The sequence below is a fragment of the Ochotona curzoniae genome, unplaced genomic scaffold (genome assembly GCF_017591425.1).
Source record: "Ochotona curzoniae isolate NIBS_2020 unplaced genomic scaffold, NIBS_Ocur_1.0 contig_78, whole genome shotgun sequence".
Classification (NCBI taxonomy): Eukaryota; Metazoa; Chordata; class Mammalia; order Lagomorpha; family Ochotonidae; genus Ochotona; species Ochotona curzoniae.
This window is the reverse complement of record NW_024466559.1, coordinates 3,166,834-3,191,474: the sequence shown is the minus strand read 5'-3', so window position 1 is coordinate 3,191,474 and position 24,641 is coordinate 3,166,834. Positions and strand designations below refer to the sequence as shown.

Below are 24,641 nucleotides of genomic sequence, written 5' to 3'. Positions count from 1 at the left end.
AGGCCGGTGTCTTAGCCCCTGTGTTAGCCTCTGTGTTAGTGTGAAGTGAAATAGAGGGGACACTCAAATACACGGTGACTCTCCAGAAACACGGAAGAGGAGCTGCCCAGGAGAGGAGGACCCTCAGAGAGACAGCTCCAGAATATGCAAGGCCCATTAGCTTCTTTCATAAAGGGCCATTCTTGGATCTGGATGGCTCTGGAAAAGAAGGTGTGTGGGTTCAGGTCCCACTTTGCTCCTGTTTTTAGCCTCCTGCTAGTGCACACCCTGGGGGCAGCAGGTGATGACTCAAGTACTTGGGTTCCTGCTACCTGCGTGGGAGAGCTGGATGGCTCCAACCAGGCCCAGCCACGGCTGTTGTGGATCATTAGGGAGTGGACCAGCAAATAGGAGGGCTCTGCGTATCTGTCTGCCTCTCTTTCTCTCTGCCTTTCAAATGAATTAGTTAATGAAAAGTTAGAAAAAAGGCAACTATTTGTAAACCATGGGTCACCCTCTGTTTGGCAGGTTAGAAGATTGTCCTGGCGGGCATGCTTTTCAGAGAATGAGGTAGAACCGAGCAAAATCCCGTAGAGAGCTGTGGAAATAGAAATTATTTGATGGTCTCTGTATTTGAGATGATGCTTGTCGGCACAGCTTCCTACACGGAACATTCTTTTTGTTGTGGAGGTGTGAGTAGAGTTTGGAAAGGAGTGAGAGAAGCACCATGAATAGGATTCCTATCTGCTTCTCTGATGTCTGTTCCCATGGTAGCATTATGCTCACTTTGTCACTCATCTTGCATCCTCCTTTCATGGATGGGCTTTAGAACCACACGTATAGCCCCCCAAAACTGTTTGATTTGGGGGTGTGTGATTGGGATGGGGAGCGCTCTGTAAGGTGGTCTCAGATCTCTGATGGGTCCCCAGCTTGGTAGAAGAATTCCCAGTTTTATTGTGAGATCTTCACATGTGGGCGCGTTACCAAGGGGAAAAGGCTGTACCTGCCCTTAGTAAGGTCTCTGTTAGGAGGTGCAAGCCTGGCATGCAGTTTCCTTTCCTTATTTAATGAGGTCTTTATGTATGGATTTATTTGCAAGGCAGAGTAATGGAGGGAAAAAGAGAAATCACCCCTCTGTTGGTTCAATTCCCCAAATGGCTATAAGAGCCACAGCTGGCCTGGGCTGAAGCCAGGAGCCAGAAGCTTCATCAGGGGGTGGCTACCCGGGCATTTGCGCCATCATCTGCTGCTTTCCCACATGTGTTAACAGAGCTAGACAGGAAGCCACGCAGCCAGGATTTGAATTGGTGCTACCCTACGAGCTGGTGATGCTGTGAGTGGTGGCTTAATGTGCTGTGCCACCATGCCAGCCCCAAGGTAGGAATGATTATGAAAGGAAATGCAAAAGGCAGCAGGGCAACCTGGATTAGAGGTTCCTGGGGCACCTCCTCCGGCCCTGCATCCTGGCTTAAAACAAAGGTGAGCGTGACAGCCCCTGCCCACCCAGCTTCTTATCCCAGAGGGAGACTTGCTGTGAGTAGCACACAGCACGAGGGTCCAGGATCCAGCTCTGAGCTGCTGCTGCTGCTGCTGGCGCTGGCAGAATCGCCCGCCCCATGGCTGCAACTCTGCCCTTGGGAGACAGCTCCAGTGTGTCCACCATGCCTGTCCAGGACCCCCTGGACTACTGCTCATGATCCTGGACAGGTTCCTCACCTTGCAGAACTGCTGTTCCACAGGATTGCTGTCTTCCTTTCTCTGCTTCTCCAAGGAAAGAACGTCAACAGAATGCAGTGAGTGGGGCACACCTCCACTGTCTTTTTTTTTTCCTCACAGAGATATTTTTAGTAAGATTAAATATGCAGGAGGTGGCAGTGAGCAAAGGTATGAGGTACCTGGGTGGTGGCTTGGGACAGCAAGGAGAGGAAGGTGCCAGCAGGCACCTGGCATAGCTGGGCCACCGTGGCTGTTGCTGAACAAAATGGAGTCACCTGGGCTGGCAGGTGCCACTCCTGGTGGGGACTGGAGTTGGGGTGGGTTCTACTTGGGAACCTCCTGCTCTCTTACGGACGGCCTCATTGTGTGCAGCAAAACCCTTTCCCTGTCAGCACCTTACTCCATTGTGGGCAGTTTTGCTGCAATTCTCAGCTGACTCCTAGGATCTGACTGTCAGCACAGGATACTTTGAAGCCTTGGAGGTCCAGCAAAATGCAAGACACATGACCGGCATATAAACACAGGAAACAGAATCACCCAGCTTCAGACTTTTCCTGTGCCTCGTGCAGCCCGGAGTCCTTCTGCCTCAAGTCCTCGCGTGAGGTTTTCAGAATGGGACAGGTTGGGGGACTTCACGGCCCTCAGATGGTGCCCCACAGCTGTTTCAGTGAATCAACGGAGACCTCACAGTGCCTGTGGAGGGCAGGTGTTGCATCTGCCTGCCCTTGTGAGCAGGCTGTCCACAGTGCCACCTGGAGCCCATCAGTGGCCGCAGCATCCCCACTGAGCACCTTCTGCTCTCAGATAGACTGCAGAGATGATAAACAGAGTACACCAGGGCTGGGTAAAGGTCATGACTGGGGCCGGCCTTGTGGCACAGTGAGTGGAGCTGCTACCCGAAATGCTCACATCCCATGTGGGTACTGGTTTGAGTCCTGACTGCTCCATTTATGATCCAGCTCCCTGCTCATGCACAAGACAGCTTCAAAGGCTTAGGTCCCTGCCAACCTCCTCAGAGACCCAGATAGAGACCGTGGCTCCTGGCCTCAGCCTGGCCCCAGCCCTGGCTGTTACAGCCATCTGGGGAATGAACCAGTAAATGAGAGATTTTCTCTCTGTAATTCTGCCCTCCAAATAAATAAATAAATAAATATGTATTTCATGAAAAGGTTTAGGGATACATGAAGGTTAACACAATGTAGGAATTTTAATACAAAACACTTAGGAAATCAACCCTTAGTTTTCCATAACAGCTTCCAATACCATGTTTCCATGAACCTTCCAAAAGGGCCCCATCTGTCCATTCACACATATGCACGTATTTCTTTAAGATGGTTTATGATTTTTGGCGATGACAGTGGAGACTATGACAAGGAAATAAAAAAAAAAAACAGCCCCAAGGCCTATCCTCTGCCTAGACCACTCCCCATGGCGGAATGCCCAGCGGGGTTGTCAGAGCCATCATCCTGTCCCCGTGTTCCCACACATCCTGGTGCAGACTGTACCATCATCCTCAATCTCACCCTACATTTGTGACAGATGGCCCCATCTTTCATTACTCTCCCCAGCTCTGTGGTTTCCAGGCTTCCATTCTTGCGCTGTCATTTTTGCAGGAAGAGAACCATACGGCATCCTGTGCATGCGCCATACCTGCCAGGTGCAGCTGGCATCTCTCTGGCCTCTCTGGGGATGGTTGGCACCCATGCCGACACCCCTGGAGTCACCTGCTACTGCTGCTGGTTCACTCCCTGAGCACCTGTTTATAGGTGAGCCTCGGCTTAGGTGAAAGCTGGGAGCTAGGGACTTCATATAATCTGTTGGGGTGGCAGAGGCAACCCAGCCCCTTGAACAAGGCGTCACTGCTGCCTCTGTGGGTGTACAGCTTCCTATGGGGCGTGGAGTACAGATGTCCAGTGCAGTGTCTTCACTGCTGCCTCAGGGCAGACTTTCCCTCGTTGGGGGTGGGAAGCACAGGAGAAGGTGGGCTCCAGCCTCCTGCAAGGCAGTGTGACCCTGGCCTTCTGCATCTGTGTGACTTTGGCTCCTTGCAGATGAAGGAAGCCAGGCAGTGCCTGTCAGGGTTGTTGGTCTTGTCCCTTACACAGGATCCAAGTGTTTTCCATTGCAGGCGTGATGGAGTCCACCATCAGGGAAGCGATGACTACAGAAAGGGCAGCTTGGCCTTGTCGTCCACGTCCACTTGTGTTTCCCACAGCACATGCTGCCCTTGGTTTCCATTTTTTTAAAAAAAGATTTTATTTATCTTTATTGGAAAATCAGCTTCACAGAGAGGAGAGACAGGAAGACTTTCTATATGCTGGTTCACTACTCAAGTGGCCCCAGCAACTGGAATTGAGTTGATCCAAAGCAGGAGCCAGGAGCTTTCTCCAGGTGCCCCGTCCGTGTGCAGGGTCCCAAGGCTTTGGGCCATCCTTGACTGCTTCCCCAGGCCACAAGTAGGGAGCTGGATGGGAATCGGTACAGGTGAAATACGAACCAGCACTCATATGGGACCCCAGTACTTGCAAGGCAAGGACGTTAGCCACCAGGCTAGCACACAGGGCCCCCATGGTTTTCATCTGATTGAGCAGTGCTGGTCAAACCTTGGCTCACTCTCAGTGTGTCCCATGCTCCTGCCACCATCCACACCTTGTATTCGAGCAGCAGGTTGAGCTGTCAGAGAACTCCACTCACTTTGTCCACGAGAACCTGAGACTGCAGTGAGTTTATGTTCACAGCCACTCCATTCCTGGGAAACAGCTTTTATCTCCTAGGAGGTTGATATTTCCCTTCTGTGTCAGTGAAAACCAGAACTTACCCCCGAGTAAGTGAGCCTTAATATGAGCCGATTGCTTCCCTTGACACCAGTGCCCAGGGATGGACTGCCCAGGCCTTACAAGGAAGTGGTTGGATAATTGTTTCTGGACAGCGTGCTTGCACTGTGGCTTTAGTTGAAGTAGGGGCAGGGGCTGTGTCCCGTGGCAGCCGATGCCATCTGTCTGTCCGTGGGGTGAGTGACGTCAAGACTGAAGACCCTGTTTGTGTTGCCGAGGAGAGAAGGACAAGAGCTTCCTGGGCAATTTCTCTGGCACTTACAACCAACATAGTAGAGTGCATGCTGCCAGACCTCTGGCCTTTGATGAATATTTAATTTGTTTCTGTCTACAAGACTTTGAACTAAACAGACTCGGTGCACACAAGGCTCAGACGAGGGAATGCCGTAAGTCTAACTTGTAAGGGAGCTGAATTTAAAACGGCCAAAGGCTGGTGGTCTGCTGGTATGCTTTCTATGTTTCTTGTTCCTCAATATGTCAGCTTTGGGACACTTTTCTAAGATTTCATTTGACTGATGCCATGTGACACTGATCAGTTTAAAATTCATAGTATGAAGTGAAAGTTTGTGTTTGTAACTAGAGTGGAGGAGGTGAGATGAGAACATCTCCCTGAGTTCTGTGCATCTGGAAATTTAACCAGAAAGTGCTACAAGATGACCCAGGCCGGTGGGAGTTTGGGGGTGTCAGGCTGGAGGATCCCGGGCAGGCACCTGCAAGTCCACTTTGCATCAAGTCTGTAGTCACCTTTCCCCTACTTCTACCCAAGGTTCCCCAGTATAAGGGTAGGGGCTGATGCTGAGGTCAGGTCTAGAATGTTCCATGGCTTGAAAGCAGGAACCTCACACCGTGTGAATGGAGCCCGGAGCCTGACATTCGAAGTGGCCATCTGCCTGCCCCATACCTGAAGTCAGCACGGATGTGAGAATCTGACTTCTTCCCACCCCTGTTCACAGCCTGCTAACAAATGCACTGGGAGACAGAGCAGCCAACGGAGTGAGTACAGATTGGGTGCTGTTCTGTGCCAGTTATATCAATTATGTGAGAAATGTCTGATATTCTTGTCTTTTTTTTTTAAAGCCAGGTTTTTAAATGGCATGTGAATAAAGCTTTAAATGCCACAATAGAGCCCAACAGACACCCGAACACTTAATTGAACAATCTGGATCCCCTGGCTCCTGTTTTTTTGGAATGGTTGTGTGGTTGATGGAATGGTGGAGCTCCAAAGAAAATGTTCACTTCAAGAAAGACTTGGGGCTGGGTTGTCAGCAAAGCCGTTTTAGGGTTTGTTTGTTTGTTTTTTGAAAAGCTGAAGTAGAATGTTAGTTATTAGCAGCTTATTTCAGGCCATTTTTTAAAAAGATTTTATTTATTTATTTGAAAGGCAGAGTTACAGAAAGAAACAGAGAGATCTTCCATCCACTGGCTTACTTCCCAGATGGCTGAAATAGCCAGAACTGGGCCAGTCTGAAGCCAGGAGTCAGGAGCTTCTCCCAGGTCTTCCACATGGATGCAGGGGCCCAAGCACTTGGGCTGTCCTCTGACGCTTTCCCAGGCACGTTATCAGGGAAGTGGAGCAGCTGGGATTCGAACCCATATGGGATGCCAGCATTTACAGGTGTTACCTTTGCCCACTGTGCCCTGGCACTGGCCCTTAAGGTCAAATCTATAAAAATTTCCCAGAGTTGCATAATTTTTTTTTCCTATAGAATCTTGGGTTCTCATGTAAGTAGCACACAGGATATATTTAAGCGCATGTGTCATATCTGCGGCCTCCTTTGTCTAGCATTGCTACTGTGAAGCTCTGGAGTTGTTACATCTTTGCTTTGCGTTGGATTGTTGCTGAACCCTAGCTCTCACTCCCGAGGCAGGCACCTACCCCGGAAGTTACAACATTGCTCCTACGGAAAGGTCTGATGCCTGCTTTATGATGTGGCTTCCAGGATCGCATTGTGGTGAGACACAGAGAATGTTTGGGTTTTTGTTTTTTTTTTTTAAATAAATGGAAGCTTTTTCATGCTTTCTGACGTCAGTTATGAGCTGGCAGGCTGCGAACAGTGTGTCTGAAGTTGAAGGTCGTTTACGGACTGAATATGAGTGTGGTCTCACAGCCCTCCTCCCAAAGGCATTAAAGCATGTGCACGGTCGGCTGGAGCCTTAACTGGGAAATTTGGAGTAGCATGTACGCGTGTGCACACAGACACTCCTGCTTTTGAAAGAAGTTTATAAACAATGTCACAAAGTAAAAGATGCGAAAGTCTTTGTCTCCCAAAGCACCGCCATGCCTGATGAAAGTTAAAATTCAAAAGCTTGCTGTGTCTTCTGTCTCTCTTCTTTGTCATCAGTCAGGCATACTTGACTTGTTAGAAATCTGCAGTATCTCTTTTATGGGTGTAGCCACCAGTTCTTATAAATGATTTGAACTAATACTTATCTGGCAGGGAAGATACTGTGATCACGCCGGTGATCTTTCCAGGGCAAGGCTCATCCACTGCCCTTGGGCTTTACTCACCCCCGCGATTTCCCCAAATGTGGTCCGCTCGACTGCATAATTGGTGGTAGTGGGGGACTGTGTTTGCACTCTCCCCTATTAAAAAAAAAAGCTAGAACAAATTTTTAAAAAATCACTTAAACTGAAAACTAAGCAGCATATCAACAAAGAGGCCCAGAGCAAGTTAAGTGATCTCCCTTAAGAGAGGGATCCCAGAACCAGGGCCGTGGCATAGTACGCTAAGCTTCCAGCTGCAAATTCAAGTCCCGGCAGCTGCACTTCCAATCCAGCTCCCTGCTAATTACCTGAGGAGGCAGTGGGGAATGGCTCAAGTGCTTGGGCCCACGCACGCACATGGGAGACTCAGAAGAAGCTCCTGGCTCCTGGCTTCATGTCAGCCTCATTCTGGCCATTGCTGATATTTGGGAAGCAAACCAGTAGATGAAAGACTCTCTCTCTCTCTCTCTCTCTCTCTCTCTCTCTCTCTGTAACTTTGCCTTTCAAATAAAAGTAAATGAATATGGGGGGAAAAGAAGGAAGGGAGGGGAAGGGATCCAGCCTGAACTGCTTTTGTCATTCATCAAAAGAGTTAACCAAGCTGTTGGAGACAGGAGGAACATGTTGCTACCAGGTGTGTGCTCAAGAAATCAGAAGATTCATCTTAGCAGCATGACTTGGCAGTCTGCAGTGGTCCTCTTTAGTGTAAATACATTATTTGATGGGATTTGAGGCTTCTTTTTTAGTACTGGAGGAGAGGTCCCAGGTGCCTGTGAAGGGAAATGCCTGGGGAGTTCCCATGGAGCCTCTGTTCGGACCAGCAGCAAGTGCCACACGATAGGACCCAGCCCAGCAAGGGCCAGGAGCACTGTGTCATGAGCTCCTCACTGTTCCTAGCATATCTTTAAAAAGAAAAAGAAGAAAAAAAAAAGCCACTCAACAAAGCTTATAAGGCCACCAAATGTCAGATTGAGCATCTCAGACCCCCCCATGGTGTTACAAAAGTGTAATTTTGGGGGCCAATGTGTTTTTTAGATGTTTGGAATTTGGATTTGAGATGTTTTCCTTCCTGATAAACTCTTCTAAGATATTGACAAAATTAAAAAGAGAAAAAAACACCTCCCAAGTAGGAAATAATTCTGATTCCAAGCATTTCTGGTAAAGGCTATTCAACTGGTATTATGAGTATGTGGTTGTAATTGTGTAGTACATTTATGTCAGAGTTTCCTGATAGCCAATGCAAAAAAGGGCACGGTGAACTTTTTGGTCTGTGATAAAGGCAAGTGTGTGGGCTCTGGAGAATGCTTTTTATCACCACTGGAGTGTTTTGCATATGTAAACTTTTAACAGGAGAGTTAGGTTAACAAAATGATAGGTACATGGAATTTTTTTTCCCTAGTGATCTGTTCTTTGGGTAATAAGTAGAAATATATGAGATCGTCGTTAGAAAGGTTACCTGTGGCTTCAAGATGTAGGAATAATGGTACACCTGTAGACTTTGTTCTGGAAGAAGAATTGTATAACTAATCAAGTAGTGTTTTGGATACAAGATTGCAAAAAGACTCGGAAGTTTTGGCTGTTTGATCTTTGTCAGAATGGCTCTTGGCCAGTGAACGATAGCCAGTGGCCTTGCAAGTGTAATTTCCTGGAAGTTTAAGCTCATAATCTAGAACATGCTACTTCAGGGTCAGTGTGCTTCATATTATGAACCGTGAAATATGTGCAGGGCATTCTGTCAACAACCAGCAAAAGGAAGCGTGCCACGCCCATTTCTAATCACTGGTGAGTCGCTCCCTTTCCACAATGTGAAAGCCCCCGTCTGAAGATGTTTTGTTGAGCTGCTGCTGGTTTCATTGGCAACATTGTTCTTCCTTCTCAGAGAAACATACAGTGTATCCCAAGCAATGATTTCTTAAATTTATCAAGTATAAAAGCTACAGTTGTTCACTTCCTGTGTACTATTTTGCAACACCAAGAAGCAGGTCTTACTAGTTTTTGAAACTTGATTTTTACAACAGAGGATAGAGGATAAAGCCTGTGAAACTTTTTTTTTAATTATTAAAAAGGGTGCGTTTATTTATTTGAAAGGCAGATGGACATAGAAGGGAAGGCAGAGGCATAGAGAGAGGATAGAGGCATAGAGAGTTTCTGTCCTCCAGTTTGCTTCCCAAATGGCTGCAACAGCCAGTCTGGCCCCGGTGGAAGAGCCATGAGCTCCATCCATCCTGAGCTCCTCTGTGGATGCCAGGAACCCACATACTGGACACTGCTGTGCTCCCAGGTGCGTCGATAGAGGGAGCTGGGTTGGAAGTAAGAGTGGCCAGGGCACAAACTGACACTCTGCCATGTCATGCCAGTGTCACCAGCAGCAGCTGCACTCGCTGCCCTTCTCTGAAGCGTCTGGCGTGGGAAGGGACAACAGTGTCTCTCACTGAAAAGATGCACCATTAACACTGAAGCAGAATAGTGTCACGTTACACTCTGAGGAAAGCCATCTCACAGACCTCCTGTGACCCATCACACATGTTCATGCTTCGCAAAAAGCAAAACACATCCTCAAGGTTTTGAAGTGTTCTGCCCGGGAGTTTCTCCATCTGTTCCATGGACCCCGTGTCACTCCTTAGCCCTCCAGACTGCATTATGCCCAGCCCACGGACATGGCACTTTCATGTTAAAGCGAAGTAATAGAGCCGAGACCCCAGAGGAACAGCATCGCAGTGACACAGCAAGACAGACGTCAGTGGAGAGATCTGTCATGAGGCGCCTAGAATCCGCAGACACCCTTAGGATGTTTAAACGAAGCAGCATCAGCACCCAGCAGCAGAGACATCACAAACGCAGGGGAAGACACAACAACCCGTGACTCAGGAGCCCTCAGCACTGCTCGGGGTTGGCTGGTTGGCGGCTGACATACATGGGCTGGGTTTCAGTGGGTTTATTCTCCATCTTTTCTTTCACAACCCAAAGAAGTCCCCGAGACATTTAATGGGGTGTAGACACTTTGGAGAGCAGGCAGGTGCTGGGATCGGAATCTCCTATCCGTGCCCATGTGTTGATATCTGTGTCTTTGTTGATATCTCCCCGTGCTTGTTTTGGCTTTGAGTGGTCCTGGTGTGACTGCATGCTGGGTTCTTGCACATGGCCTGCAAGGATGCAATATGGAGAGGCAGTGCGTGGAAGGGAACCCCCTGAGTTAGAATAGATGCTTAATGCCGATCTTACCCCTTCTCTCCTCAGCTGGAGGGTGACCCTGCCCCTGCTTTCCTGAGCCTTCGGACGTAAAAGGCCGGGGCTGCACCTGCACCCACACCCTGGGACCCTTGACCCAACTCACACTCACTTACCTGTGCATCCCCAGCCCCTTTCGTGCTAATCAAACGATCAATAATTGTGTGTGTAAGCTGGGAAAGTAATCGTGGTTAGTGTCTGTAATCCTATTAAATGGGAGATTTTCCTTAAAATCAGCAAAGTGTCAGCTGAAAGGCTTTTAACAACATTTTAAACATGGAGAAGTGAAAAGTTCATTGCATAAATCAACTTAGAAAGGTCAAAAGGTTTTTTTTTAATCCACACGTTCCACAGTTTGTCACCCAAATTGTTTCAGTGTTTTTTTTTTTTTTTGACAAATTTAAAAATCCCTCAAGATAAGAGAAGAATTCTTCCACGAGCCCTGTGCCTGAACGCGAAGTAAAGATTTGGTTTGTTCTGAGTTTAATCAGCTGTCATGTAACATGTTAAGATCACATGGTCGACACCCATATAATTCAGTCTCTTAACCAGAAACCAGGCAAACGCACAAGTAGCCAATATATTTCCAAACTACTTTTAGAGCAAAGAGAGGCAATGCCCATAAAAATGCTGCCTTTGCGAGTTTTGCCAGGAAAAAAAAAGACTTGAGAAAGCAAAGGAGCTTCCGGCAGTTAGCAGTGTGCATTTGTTTCGGTTCCTCCTCCCTCTGTGAGTTAACACACAGGAAGGCCTTGGTGTGGCCCCTAGGTGCTGCTGTGGCCAGCTCACTCTTCGCAGGCTCTCTTGGGATGCGTCGGAGCCAGGCTGCATTCTCAGAGGGGGCTTTGCGGGGAGGTAGGCTGGCAGGACACCCCATGGGAACACCAAGGCAGAGCATTCACCACAAGCCCCGCTGGGTGAATTTTTTAAGAGCCAGGAAGGAGGAGCAGCCTCCTCTTTGGCGGGAAGATGAAGAGCAGTGGCCAGCGACTGTTGAGAGAAGATTACAAATCGTAGGTCTGCGGCGGCATCCCGCTGACCACTGCGAGTAAACGTGTTTAACACACATGGAAAGCTGAACTGCATTTCATCACATGTCAAGGAACGTAAAACTATTCTGAGGGTAGTGCTGGAGTATGTGCTTGGAAAACAGTTTTTGGAAGACTTTGCTCAATCTTAAAAATAGTAATTATATTTGGAGTTTTGTAGAAGAAAAATTGAATGCTTTTAAAACTATTTCCCCAAGTTAACTCTATGCACTCATTATCATAATAGAGAATTCCTTACAAGTTTGTTTTGGTGGAAAAAAAAAGTCTTGAAATACATGCTTTTTTTTTCCACAATGTGCATTCTTCAACTTTTTGAAGACCCGTGTGTGGCTAAATACCAGAGTTTGTTTGTTGTTTGTTTTTGATGTGGATCACTGTGAAATTCCTAGCTTTTGTTTTGTTGGGGGGAATTCATGTTGATAGTTTACGCTTAATAATACTGAACACAGTGTTTTAAAGTCAGTGGCTAAGTGAAAGGAAAGTTTCTGCAAGGAATCACCATTGAGAACGGATTACAGGCAGGAATTAGGATCCTTGTTGGGCATCCCAGGTTGAGTTATAAAAGAATTCTCGAGGACTGGAGGCCCAAGGCTTGAAGGCTTCTTGAGGGGTTGGGTGATCCAAGGCACAGAACGTGATAAAGCTAGGGACTTCTGGATTTTACTCGTGGACAACACAAGCGCTTGATATAGCAGTTGAGATGCCCACATTCCATAGTGGAGTGCCTGAGTTCGAGTCCTGGTTCTACTCCAGCTTGTCTGGAGGCCTAGGTCCCTGGTCCCTGCCACCTGTGTGAGGTGGGGGCATCAGACTATGGCCTAGGTCCTGGTCCCTGCAACCTGCATGGGGTGTAGGTGTCAGACTATAGCCTAGGTCCTGGTCCCTGCATGGGATGTGGGAGATGTGGAATGAGTGCTGAGATTCCAGCGTTGGCCCTTCCTAGCCATGGCTGTTTTAGGGCATTCAGGGAGTGAACCAACGGATGGAAAATCTCTCTCTTCTTCTCTACCTTTTGTATAAATACTTGTTTTTCGGGTGAAATACATTGTAAGCATGTAAATATTACTTTAAAAAAAAACAACTTAGGAAAGAGGGATGAAAGCCATATAGTTTCAGAATCTTTCAACAATTCAAACCAATGTGGTCACACTGTATTTTCTTCGTATAATTAAATCACACTTGAAAGAAGTGAGATTTCCATCTTTACTTATTCCCTTTCTCCAGATAGGTAGCGTGTATGGTGGGGCATGGCCAATTTTTTGTTGTTGTTTACATGTATTTATTTTTCCTGAAAAGGCAGATCAGATTTGCAGAGAAAAGGAGAGACAAAGATCTTCCATCCACAGTTCACTCCCCTAGCGGCTGCAACAGTTGGAGCTGAGCCAATCCAAAACCAGGAGTCAGGAGCTTCCTTCAGGTCTCCCATGCGAATGTGGGGTCCCAAGGCCTTGGGCATCTTCTGTTGCTTTCCCAGGTCACAAGCAGGAAACTGGATGGGAAGCGGTGCAGCTGAGACATGAACTGGTCCCCATATGGGATCCAAGTGCTTGCAAGGTGAGAATTGAACCATTGCACTGGACCCATAACCAAGTTATTAATAGATTAAAATCCAAATTATTATTAGCTAGTACTGAAGGTAATTGAGATCATAAAATAGGTAGAAATCAAATTTTCCAGACAAATACTCTTGTGGCTTTAAGATATTTGAAAGCCAACAATGCAAGCGAAACTGTTCCTTTGGGTGTGTTTTTTTAAGGAAACTAGTTAGTAAGTGTGCTGCATTGCTTTGATTTTAGTTCTCGCCTGAAGGCATTTCAGGGTTAGCTTCTTCTGAAACTTACAGCACAGTATCTCCTGCTACCATTATTTTCCGTTTTGATACATTGTAGTAGAACCATGTAGAATTACAACATCACCTAGAATTGAGCATTGCATTGGAATTTAGTCTTAAAAAGAACCATAGCTTAGACCCACGCAATATTCTGCAATTATGCTGTCGTTAAAGACAGAATGTTAGTCCTGAATGGTATGTGCTCATTTCATGATTAAAGAATTAAAATAATGGTTCTATAATTAGTTTCCATGCTTATATGATAATGTGAAAAAGAGCATGTTAATCATTCTATTTTGTCATCAGAGCCCACGAGGGCCTCGAGCTTCCTTGACTCCTTCATTCCAGGTTTTTGTGTCACGTGTTTCTTGATTTCCAAGCTCCTCTTAGTCCATCAGAATTGACCTGCTCTGGCTGAATCCTGTCTGTGCTCCCTCCAGCCTCTGGGTGTGTTTCCGTGTGAGGCACATGTAGGGGCTCACCTGCCAGTCCCAGTAGTTAGTTCCCTGGAGTGGGCAGTAGGATTTGTTAGCCCCCTTGGTCCTCTGATGACCGAGACCACCCCCTGTGTCCCCGCCATCCTTGAGACCCCATGAATGTGAACACTCTGCATTATCCCACACCTTGCTTTTGTGCAAAAAACAAGGTGACTTCTTCTAGACAACTGTCGCTTACAAGTGTTTCCAGAACACTTTTAACTCCAACAGGTTGGTTTGTCTGGGAAACATTTCCCGCCTCGTCATCCCCTGGCTTACCAGGCTTCAGGGCTGTCTGCTAGGAGGCCAGGAAGAGACTGGTGTTGCCCTGAGCTCAGCTTCTGCCAGGCCCCTCACCACCCCCCACTGCTCCCCACACATCCAGGGGGGGCATCTCTCCAGCCTTTGCCACCATCTTTGGGCTCAAGCCCCTCAACACCTGAAAGCAGCTGGCATGAGACATTTCATTCCCCTAGCCCCTCTGGAGCAAAAACTCCACTGTTACTTTTTTCTGCTGGTGACTTTTTAGCCCTCGGGCTGGGACAGTGGCGGCAATGCTTCTGGATGGGAGGCGGCTGGGATGGAGCGCCTTCACCGCTGAGCCCTGCCGTGGCACCCATGGGTGCATATGGATGCACACGGCAGGTAGAGAAAGCCCCTCAGAGGTTAACCTCTCCCTCCACCCGTGCCTGGTGTGTGACAGGCTAATAAGGAAGAAAGATGACAGTCATAAAATGGGGTGAGGGGGCTCGTGGCCCATATGGGCAGCTGATGAAATGCTCAGCCTGTTTGCTGACGACCACCGAGGGGCCCAGCCTGGGGGGCAGTCCCCAGGCGCCAGTTACAACCTTGACCTCCCTGTCTAGGCAGGAGGACTTGGCAGAACGTAGTCCCGGGATGGACGGTGCGAAGGCTGGAATTAACAGCCGTGGTGCCCACCTTTTTAACCCCAGAGAACGTATGCTGTGCGTTTTTAATTTGCTATGATTTATGCCAGTGGAATTGGTGTGAAATGGACGACAAATCATGGGTGTCGGGATCTGGAAATGAATTTGATCAGGCGAACAGCGTGAGTGCCTTAGGGATTTGCATAAGTCTCTCATAACTCTCTTCATATTACCGATGATGAGGACAACTAGAAGTGACGCGGTATTTCCTCCGCAGCTAATTCCACGTGCGCAGGCGGGCGCTCACAAACCACGGCTTCGGCCGGTTCCTCTCTCCACTCGGGTGATTCAGACCCGCCCATGGGGGTGTCACTGTGAAAACTCTGACAGGTGTGCTGACAGAAATGGCTGGGGTCGTCTCCCCCAAAACGCAGACAGAACAGCAGGATCCTGACCAATGGGATCTGCTTTGCTCCCGCACTTAAACTGGGAATAGGGCGTTTCGACTGATAGCTATCCAGAAAGCTACCAAGATTAAAGAGAGAGGTAGCCCAAGTATTCAGATGCTATAAATGCACACTCCCTCAGCATCACAGGAAAAGCTGCCCTTGTTGGCAACTAACTCTGCATGCATAATTAATGAGAGTGCCACATCCCCACTTCGCAACCAGAGGAGAAATTGAATTCAGGTGTTTGGTGAACATATGGGGGCGGAGGGGTGTTTGTTGTGAATTTATGACCTGAGGTTTGAGTGTAAAACCCCAAGATGCTTGCTGATAAAACTTAATGAAGCTTGTGCAGTGGAGCTATTTTTATGTGCACTTGGGTAATTGATAGGTTTCTTGGTTTTAACCCTCCTGGCCTCTCCCCAGTTCCTTGTAAATCTTCCTGCCTAAGAGGCAGGGCCAGAGCGCAAGGGCTCTGAGGTCCTGCCCCTGGCGGCAGCGCCCTGGCTCCTCCCCTCTGTCTCTGCTGCATCTCCTGCACAGACAGCCATGGGCAGCATGGGCCTCTCTGCTTCAAGAGCTCTGGCACGGGGCAGCCCCACCGCAGCCCTTCCTAGGAGAGGGGCAACGCAAGACACCACAGCAGGAAGACTCAGGTTACGTGTTCATCTCCCTGCAAAGCTTTTCTGCCCCTGCAGGAAAGCTTGCTTGAAGGACAAGCACCTGCCAGGCACACCCTCATTCCCTCGCTTGATCTTGTCGGCTTCTCTGTGTCCTGCCTGGGGTTTCAGCCCCATGTGCCAGGATTGGGAAGGCACGTTGACAAGTGTTCCACTTTTGCATCCGGGGAGTGATGGATTTAATGAGAAGCCTGCGTGCGCGTGCTCATTTGCAGCAATTAAGAACTCAGCTCTGACATCTGTAGATGAGACCTATCTCTGTGGCGATTAAGATCAGGAATTCTTTATGAAGCTTCCAATCAGCACAGAAAAAAAAAAAAACCAACAACTTTGATAGCAGAGGCTGTTCACCTGGCCACACCGAGCCGTGTCGGTTCCTACGCGTTCAGCTCCCTGTCTTTGCTTGTGTGCCCCATCCTGCCCGGTGCGTCAGGCGGACCCTCTTGGAGGCTGTGTTTGCTTCTACTTTATCATGCTGACAATCTGTCTGCTTTCAAAGGATTGTTGCTCTGCACATCCAGGCATGACATCACAGTGAGACATTGCTTAACGATCTGCGACCCCACTCCCTGCCTGGTACCCAGGCTGCGTGACAGGTCTGCCCCTCTCCCGTCTCTCCTCCAAGCACCACTCCGCCTCCACCAGTCCCTGTGTCAGCCCCAAGGGACTTCTGGAAACAGCTGAACTTCACCCTGAGCCACACTGGGTACCAGCCATGGATGCTGGGGTTCAAGAATGCTCATTGGCAAAGAAAGGGGGGGAAAATCCCTGGTTTTTCTCATGAATATTTTTCCTGAAAAGTATCATTCTTGGAAGGGGTGTGTGTGTGTGTGTGTCGGTGGACTGGCTCGATAGTCTCCGTTTGTGTAGCTGTAAAGGAAGTCAGCTGGAAGGCCTGCTTCCTGTGATAAATGCACAAGCCTTGCAGGGCTTCCCAGAGAAGAGGAGGTTGTTATTAGAGGACATAGAGCGTGGGGAAAGGAGATACCAGCCCTTAGTGTGAATCGATCCCAGTCTGGAACCGTGTGCACCTCCCGCCCCACCTCTGCTCTGTCCTGGAGCGCCGAGGGCCTGGTGTTCCAGATGCAGGAGCTGCTGGTGCAGAGGGACTGGCAGGGAGCAGCCCTCCCTCTACACCCACACGGCTCTTCCTTTGGAGGTGTCTGGGATCCCTGCTGGAGCCAGAGAAACAGACCAACAGGGAGTATGGGGTTACATGATCTCCAAGATCTCAGGAACAGCGAAGAAGCTGACTTTTTGTGTCTGCTTAATTGGGAAAAGAATGATGTCCCTTTTGCAAGCTCCAGTAGTAATTGCGTGCCGGGCGCAGGTATAAAATTCACTCGCATTTAGAGTAGGATTTTATACTTAAGGCCAAAAGGTAAATTGCTAGGGCTGAGAAGCATCCAGCAGGGATGGGGAAGGGAGGGATGGAATGAGCGAGGATGGAGCTGACAAGGGATAATGGGCCATCCGACTGTGGCCCTGTTCCTTGTGTAAATTGGGGATTTGAAGCCAGAACCCATAGCAGCCTGAGTCAGATGACTTCTACCCAGGACGGTCTCCCTGTAGGCTGAGAGAGTTCAACCCAGATCCTGTCAGGGCATCAGTCTATGACAGCCAGAGGAAAGAGCTATGAGCCCTTCTATTCGGGTCTGCGCATTACCTAGTCAGCAGATACATTCGGACCTCACAGAGTACACATAATGAGGCCAAGGGGTAGGTGACCCGAGGAACCAACCTAGCCGGTTGGGCTCTGGCTGCTCTGCGTTCTATGCAGTCCTTCAAGAGCAGGCTCCCAGGGGCTGGTCAGAGGAGCTGGGAGAAGGATATTTGTACAGTGTGACCCCTGGCTTTTCCTTAACTCTTCTGAGCTACTTGCGATTGGTGCAGGTGGTTTTGATGAGATTCCCATTGTGGGGCAGGGCCGCTGTGTTTCAGCAAGTGGAATAGGCGCCTTCAAGCTCTTCCTGCGGCTTCCTGGGTGTGCTGGTGGTACTGGCGGCCGTGTGCACAGACCCAAGGAAGTTGATCTGCTGCTGTGATGTCGTCAGTGCACAGGAAGGGGCTTGGAAGCCTGGTGGCATCTAGGAGCAAGCGGGTGTCTTATACTGCTGTATCTGGGGTTGGTCAGGTGGATTGGCTGCAAGGCCAGCCATGTGTCCGTGATTTTTACTCCCTGGCTCTGCTCCTGTCATGTGTGACTTGACGAGACAGCTCACCAGCCGCACAGTCAGGTTCCAAACCCTTCTCTGCACTGCTGTCTGACATACATGTTGGCCAAACAAGTCACACAACCGAGGCCACTATCGGAGGAATGTTCCTTTTCTTCCAATATACTGCAAAGCTACACGAGCACCACAGCTCCAAGCCACACATGTTTCCCCAACAATAGTTCCTGGCAGGCCTGGGGTCCAAATGTGGCCAGGCTGGGGCCTCTCTGAACTGCCAACCAAGGCCAGGTCAGCTTCCAGACACTGTCACTAACTGTGCCCTGCTCCTTGCCACTGTGGGACTCACACTGGCTTCTTGAAAGCCAGCCACAGTGGAGAGAGAGTCCGAGTAGGAAGGACATGGCATCCTGTGGCACCGCACAGGTGCCCTGGCAGACATCCTGTTTTTTGTACCAACATCCACATCTTTCAATTTGACTTTAAAGTGCCCTCATTGACAGACACATACGTGTAAAGTAGTTGTCACAAAGGCACAAGCTTAAGAAAGAAATGCACTTGGTGTTTGCCGCTTCTGGCAAGTGCTGCATTAGAGGGCAATTTCAGCAAAACAGGAAGTGGGAAATGAGTGTGGGAGAGGATTGGGAGAGCTGCAAGGGGCTGGAACCTGAGGTCTGGTGCTCCTTGGAAGGAGGTCGGAGGAAGTCCCCAAGAAGGGGGGTCGAAGTTTATTTTGAAATTGGCTTGAAAGAGTTACAGAGAAAAGGAGAAAGAGATCTGCTGTTTCATTTCCCAAATGGTCACATCATCCAGGGCTGGAGCAAGCCCAAGCCAGGATCCAGGAACTCCATTCACTTGTCCCCATGTGGGTAGCAGGGACCCTAGACTTGAGCCACCTTCTACTGCCTTTCCAGGAACATCAGCAGGAAGCTGGATTGGAAGTTGAGCAGCTGTGCCTCGAGCTGGTACCCATGTGGGATGTTGGCGTCACAGTGACTTTAACCCTAGTGTCCATGGTTCCAGGAGCCCTTGTGCCTCTGTAAGATGGCACAGTGTTACCCCTCGTGGCTAGATGTACCCAACATGATGTAGTGCTGTGTGTGTGCTTGTCATGCTGCTTTGCTTAGGGAATTGTAACAAGAGAAACCATCTGCGCGTGCTTCGTGTGGGTGGCTGACCACAGGGGTGTGGAGCCTGGGGGGGTGATTGTGTTACTCCTTGGCACTCTGCTGCTCTTAGTATGACCTCGTCTCAGCACAGTGACAGAGACTGGGTGCTAAGACAGCCCGTTCTCAGGGAGCACCGAGGGGAGCCTGTTGTGCTGTGTTTCGCAGGAGTGGAGAGAGCAAAGGCAGGCTGCTAAACATGGGTGCAGACAGGCCCGTGGCAGTGTGCAGCCTGAAGGCTCCGCAGCCCTGATCACTGTTCGGTCTTCCCGTGGCTCTGAGTTCCCTGTTCCTTGGGGTCACACTGTGCTCACTGGGTTGGGAGTCCACTAGGACTAAGCCAACCTCCCCTTTCTTAGACCTGTAGCAAATCAACCAAGTCAGATGGACTAAAGCTAGTCCTCTGCATTAGGTACCCTCCCATAGGGTACACTCACACATATACACATGTACACAGGGGCTGCCATGACACATACTCATGCATGCCCAAGGGCTCTTTAGAATATACGTGGGAAAGTGGAATGGAAAGGTAAGTTTATTTTGCTAAAAAATATTTTGTAAATCCAGGCATGTCTTTTTTCATAGTTCTCCTTTGTGTGTGTGTGAATGTTTTGAAGATGTATATATGTGTATGTAAAAGGCGACTCCAGGTGCTGGAGATGGATATTGCTGCTAAGTTCCCTCTTGGGAGCCTGGTACCCATACTGGAGTATCTGGGATCAGTGCCAGCTCCACTCCCCATTCCAGCTTCCCATGAACGCATGCCCTAATGGCAGCAGGTGCTTGGTCTGAGTGCCTGGGTCCCTGCCACCCACACGGTGACCCAGATGGAACCTCTGTATCCTGGCTTCGGCCTGGCCCAGCCCTGGCTTAGGGAGTCAACTAGCTTCCTGTCATTGTCTGTGCACCTCTCTGCCTGTCAAATAAATTCAAATAAATTTTACAGTTTATTTTTTTAAAGGACAGCTCCAGTTGACTACAGGAAGTGTTAGTATTGAATGGAAGCCGGCCTGTGTCGTAGCTCTTAGAAACCCCTCCGTATGTTGCTCATGTTCCCGTGTGGGCCCCTTCACTCCGTGACACATGCCTTGGTATTTCATGGTCTCCCTCGCCCATCTCCTTGACTCAGGTGTTAGGTTACATTCCTCAGACACACAAAGAAACCATGAGCAGCTTTCAGCTGGCTGGCACTGCCCCTGTATCCGAGCTGATAGGGAGCTGGAGGGATTAGTCACTGTTGCTGATGAATATTTAAAACTTCCTTTAGCTTTCCTGGCAGAAGCACTCGCATAGGACATTAACCATCCAAATCTGAATTGCCTGCCTATGGCAGGCTAGCCTGGGCAGCAGAACTGGGCGGTGGTGACGGCTGCATCTCCGGAAGCCAGGATTCCGTCTTGCACTGCCAACTGCTGTTCCCCAAGGTGCTGGATGCCCTTCCATCCTCCGTCAGCTGTCATCCATCATGTAGCCCCACAGCCCATGCCGGAGGCTCCAGGCACTCCCTGTGGCTGGGCTTGGCTGACCCTAGGCCATCACTGGCCAGGGGAGAGGACAGGGAGCCCAGTGCACCCCTGATCCCCCAGCCCTTAATTCTGAAAACATAATTGTGGAGGTCACCGGGCAGCAGAAGATGCAGCGACTTTTGTTGGGACTTGGCATTCGGCACGAACGGTCATTGAGGTTTGAACTCAGGGACATCTGTGCTCACAGAAGTGTATTAAAGGTGTCTGTGTTGTGTGCTTTGTGAGTGGATCCTCCCCTGACTGCTGGGACCAGGGCAGAGTCAGGGCTGCTGCTCTAGGGGCCTGTCCCTGTGTACCACTGCTGACATGGCTCACCCTCAGCAAGATTGTGTTGTACCAGTGAGATGCTGCTGGAATTTTCCTTTTTCCCTAAAGGTTTATCTATTTGAAAGGCAGATTTCAGAAAGGAGAGAGAGGGAGAGGCCACCACAGTGAGAACTGCACTTGGGCCATCTCTACTGCTTTCCCAGACACATTAGCAGGGAGCTGAATCAGAAGTGGAATAGTTAGATTCACAGCAACACCCAGATGGGATACCCCTGTTGCAGGTGGGTGGGGGCTTAGTGGATGGCACCACAGTACCAGGCCCATTGCTGGGCATTTCTGAAAGCCGGTGGTGGTTAGAACCTGTGGCCACAGAAGTGTGTGTCTTCAGCGGGGCAGGGAGGTTTGAAGCTGCACCTGGGATGGACGGGGCCACAGGTTGCAAAGCACCACTTCTCCTACCCGGAGAGACTGGCTACCTCACCTTCTTGGCTGTGTTTCTATGTGAGAATTTCTGGCTGTTGGAATGCTTCAGGATACACACAGTGATGTGTGCACACAGACGTGCCTGCCAGAGGATTGTATTTCTCCTGCTTGGCTAGCCATTCCCTTCTCAGGCTGCCTCTCGCACGTGACATCAGCCTTGACAGGCATGTAGGGGTGCACAGAAGGCAGAACTTGGTGTGCTGTGGGTCTCTGGGGTCACACTCAGGGTCTGTGGGATCATGTGTTGGTTCCTTTTTGGAGTCTGTGGCTGTTCCTCCTCTACACAGCATGGAAAAGGCATGATATAAACTGGCATTGTGATACAGTGGGTTAAGCCTCTACCTTGCATTGCCACTTGTCAAAGTATCAGTTCATGTCCTGGCCACTCTACTTGATATCTAGCTACCTGCTAATGTGGCTGGAAAAATCAATAGAGAATGAGCCAAGTTTTTGGGTCCCTGCCACTCACATGGGAGACGCGGATGAAGCTCCTGGCTTGGGGCTCACCAGCCTCAACCTTTGCAGTCATCTGGGGAGTGACAGCAGAAGCAAGATCTTTCGTGTGTGTCTTTCCCTCTCTCACTGTCACTCCACTTTTCAAATTAAAAAGTAAATGCTCCAAATCTTCAAAACAAAATAAGATTTTATTCTTACCCTGAGAAACAGAAAACACTGACATTTAAGATGATTTCCTCTTGCTTCTTGAGCTCTGTTATTGCAGCAGAAAATGGGTTTTTTTTTACCAAGGAGGGTTGCTGCTATGGGGTCCGTGTTCCACGAAGCATGCTTCAGAGTGGGATGAGGGGCTCTCAGAACCCAAGAGCCTGCATCCCACTGGCCAGCGGGGTCGGGGGGTGGGGGGACACACAGTCTCTCAGAGTGCCACTGTGTGCGTTTGTAATCACCCGTGCCTGTCCTCCAGGCTCTGCCAGGAGAAGACCAACTCCAGGGTAGCACTAGAAGGGGCCACATTGTTACTAACTGGTTATCTGGAGTGGCCGCCTGAACTTGCTTGAAGATCCTTTCCATCATAGACCTTGTGGCTCATTAGCAGGACATTCAGATAACAAACGGCATTGGGAAGATAATTGTGCGCGTGGGTGTGGCGAGATTGTGCTGATGCCATCCCATGGGATGATCACAACAGTGCCGTTTGGAGCAAAACTGTCAGCTGAAGAACTGCAGGAGTGGGCACTGAGCCTGGTCCACACGCTAGGAACCCACACTCCGGGACTGAGTGCCTGGGCTTGTCGCCCTGTTTGTCTTCTGTCTGGAGCATCCTGCCCATGTAGATCCTGGAAGACAGTGACCACGGCTCAGAAACACTTGAATCTCTGTCACCTGCCCTGGTGTCTAACCTCAGCGCAGCCCAGCCACTGTGGGCATCTGGGGTGGCAAGCTTTCTTTGTGTCTGCCTGCCTCCTCACATACGTAAAAGAAAAGTTTGTGAGAGGAGGAAAGAACCTACTGTGGCTCCCAGTGCCAAGCGCCTGGGTGTAGGAAGGCTGGGGAGCTCAGATGGGCTCTTGCTCTGTCTTCAGGTGCACCTGTCGGCCTTTCCCGGCCCCCCCATCAGGTGGCAGAAAGCAGGTGTGGCTCTTCTAGGTCCCCATGGCAAAGCTGCATCTGGAAGGGGCCCAAGTCTCAGGTCCTCAACCAAGGTGCCCTATTGGTGCCCACATAACATTCCAATGCCAAGCCCCAGCAGAGGGCATTTGGAGAAGGTGGTGCTCACGGGACCCTGTGCTCTTTTTCAGCAACCGATCCACCCCCAGCAACCATGACCGGATACAGCGGCTGCGGCAGGAGTTCCAGCAGGCGAAGCAGGAGGGAGACGTGGAAGACCGGCGGCGTACCTACAGCTTCGAGCAGCCCTGGGTAAGAGCCTCACCCCTCCCTGCAGTGGAGGCCCTCCCCCTGCAGCCCCCAGCCCGAGCTATGACCTCAGCCCCCTCTGCGGAGGAAATGAGACACAGTGGAGCCCGTGTGCCCCCGACCTTTCACATGTTGACCTTCCCCCTCATTTCCATCCGGGTGTCCTCACCGCTAATTTCATTTTGCATCTTGTTGCACCATCTGTGCGTGGCGTAATAGATCTAATTAGCCTTATGACAGGACACAGCAACAGTGTTCTTGCTCTCAAAAAAAAAAGAAGTTTTTTCTTTCTTGCAATTTGGTAAGTATTTTCCACAGATTCATCTTTCTCAAAATGAGGGGCAGAGCAGATGAGCTCAACATATGTCCCCCAGCGTCTGCTGTGCCGCGTGCTTCACTGCCCAGCATCCCCTGGGGCATGTATCTGGACCCTCGCTTATGACGGTCAGGCCTGCACACAGCCACCAGGTTGATCTTTCTCAAACAAAGCTTTGAGTGGCATTGCTCAGTGCCCGACCATGCTTTGAGCCCATGATCTGCCCAACAGATGTTAGCCCACCCGGGCGTTGGGGATCAGAGGAGTGGCACAGTAAGGAACCTGGGTGGAAGGGAGAACATTTGGGTGGACACATGGCAGCTCAAGGTCAGGAGGACTGACTGTGGCTGGTCATGGGACAAGTGTTGCTCGGGACACAAGAAGACAGTGCAGGTTTCTGGCGTGTGTGTTTTAAAGATTTGTTTGGCTTTTATTTGAAAGGCAGAGTTACAGAGAAAGGAGAGAGATCTATCCACTGGCTTACTCTGCAAGTGAGCTCAACAGCTGAAACTAGTCCAGGCCAAAGCCAGGAGCCTCTTCCTGGGTCTCCCACATGCGTGTAGAGGCCCAAGCACTTAGACCATCCTTCACTGCCTTCCCAGGTTCAGTAATAGAGAACTGGACTATAAGTGGAACAACTGAGACATGGACCAGTGCCCCTGTGGGATCCTGGCATTGCAGCTGGCAGCTTTGCCTGCTGTACCACAGTGCCAATGATGCAATCCTGCTAAGGCCAGGCCTTATCCACCCTGGTAGGCTGTAGATGAAACACCCTGGCAATTGGACTGCAGGGTCTCGGAGGGACACAGCTCTGGATGAGGGAATGAGCGGTGAGGGCCCAAGGGGTGCATGCACCCCCAGAAAGAAGAGGTGGGAACTGCGTAGTGATGCCCCAGCTCACAGAGGGCTGGGAATACAGTGACGCCCGGTATCCAGAAGATCAGGGGCAGAAGGAAGATGATGTCAGAAAAATCACCATGACGGTGGCAGGCATCATCGCCACCTGCCAGGATCGGCATCAGAAGGAAGCTGGGAGCAGGAGTGGAGTCCAGGGATCAAATCCAGGGACGGTCACGTGGGACTGCAGCAGCTTGACTGCCCAGCCAGGCGCCTGCCTCAGGTGTTCTGTTTGGCTTTATTTTCTTCGTAAGGCAGAGAGAGGGACAGGCAGCCAGAGATGGTGTCTGAACCTGTGTAAGCCTGTTTTCTCTGGGGAGATTAATGTT

General features: G+C 49.8%; 1 protein-coding gene and 1 non-coding gene across 15 annotated transcripts in view; both read left to right on the top strand.

Moving 5' to 3' along the window:
* The window catches only part of PARD3 (par-3 family cell polarity regulator), a 465,250-nt gene that overhangs the window by 431,913 nt on the left and 8,696 nt on the right, over positions 1-24,641 (top strand). For all 14 annotated transcript variants that reach the window (XM_040992587.1, XM_040992588.1, XM_040992586.1 and 11 more), the window contains one exon: positions 22,982-23,102. In XM_040992587.1, the coding sequence (XP_040848521.1) occupies positions 22,982-23,102 (121 nt within the window). The remainder of the gene's footprint in view (positions 1-22,981; positions 23,103-24,641) is intronic.
* LOC121164493 lies at positions 6,953-7,116 on the top strand. The gene has a single exon (XR_005885109.1). It is a non-coding gene; the product is annotated as a U1 spliceosomal RNA (small nuclear RNA).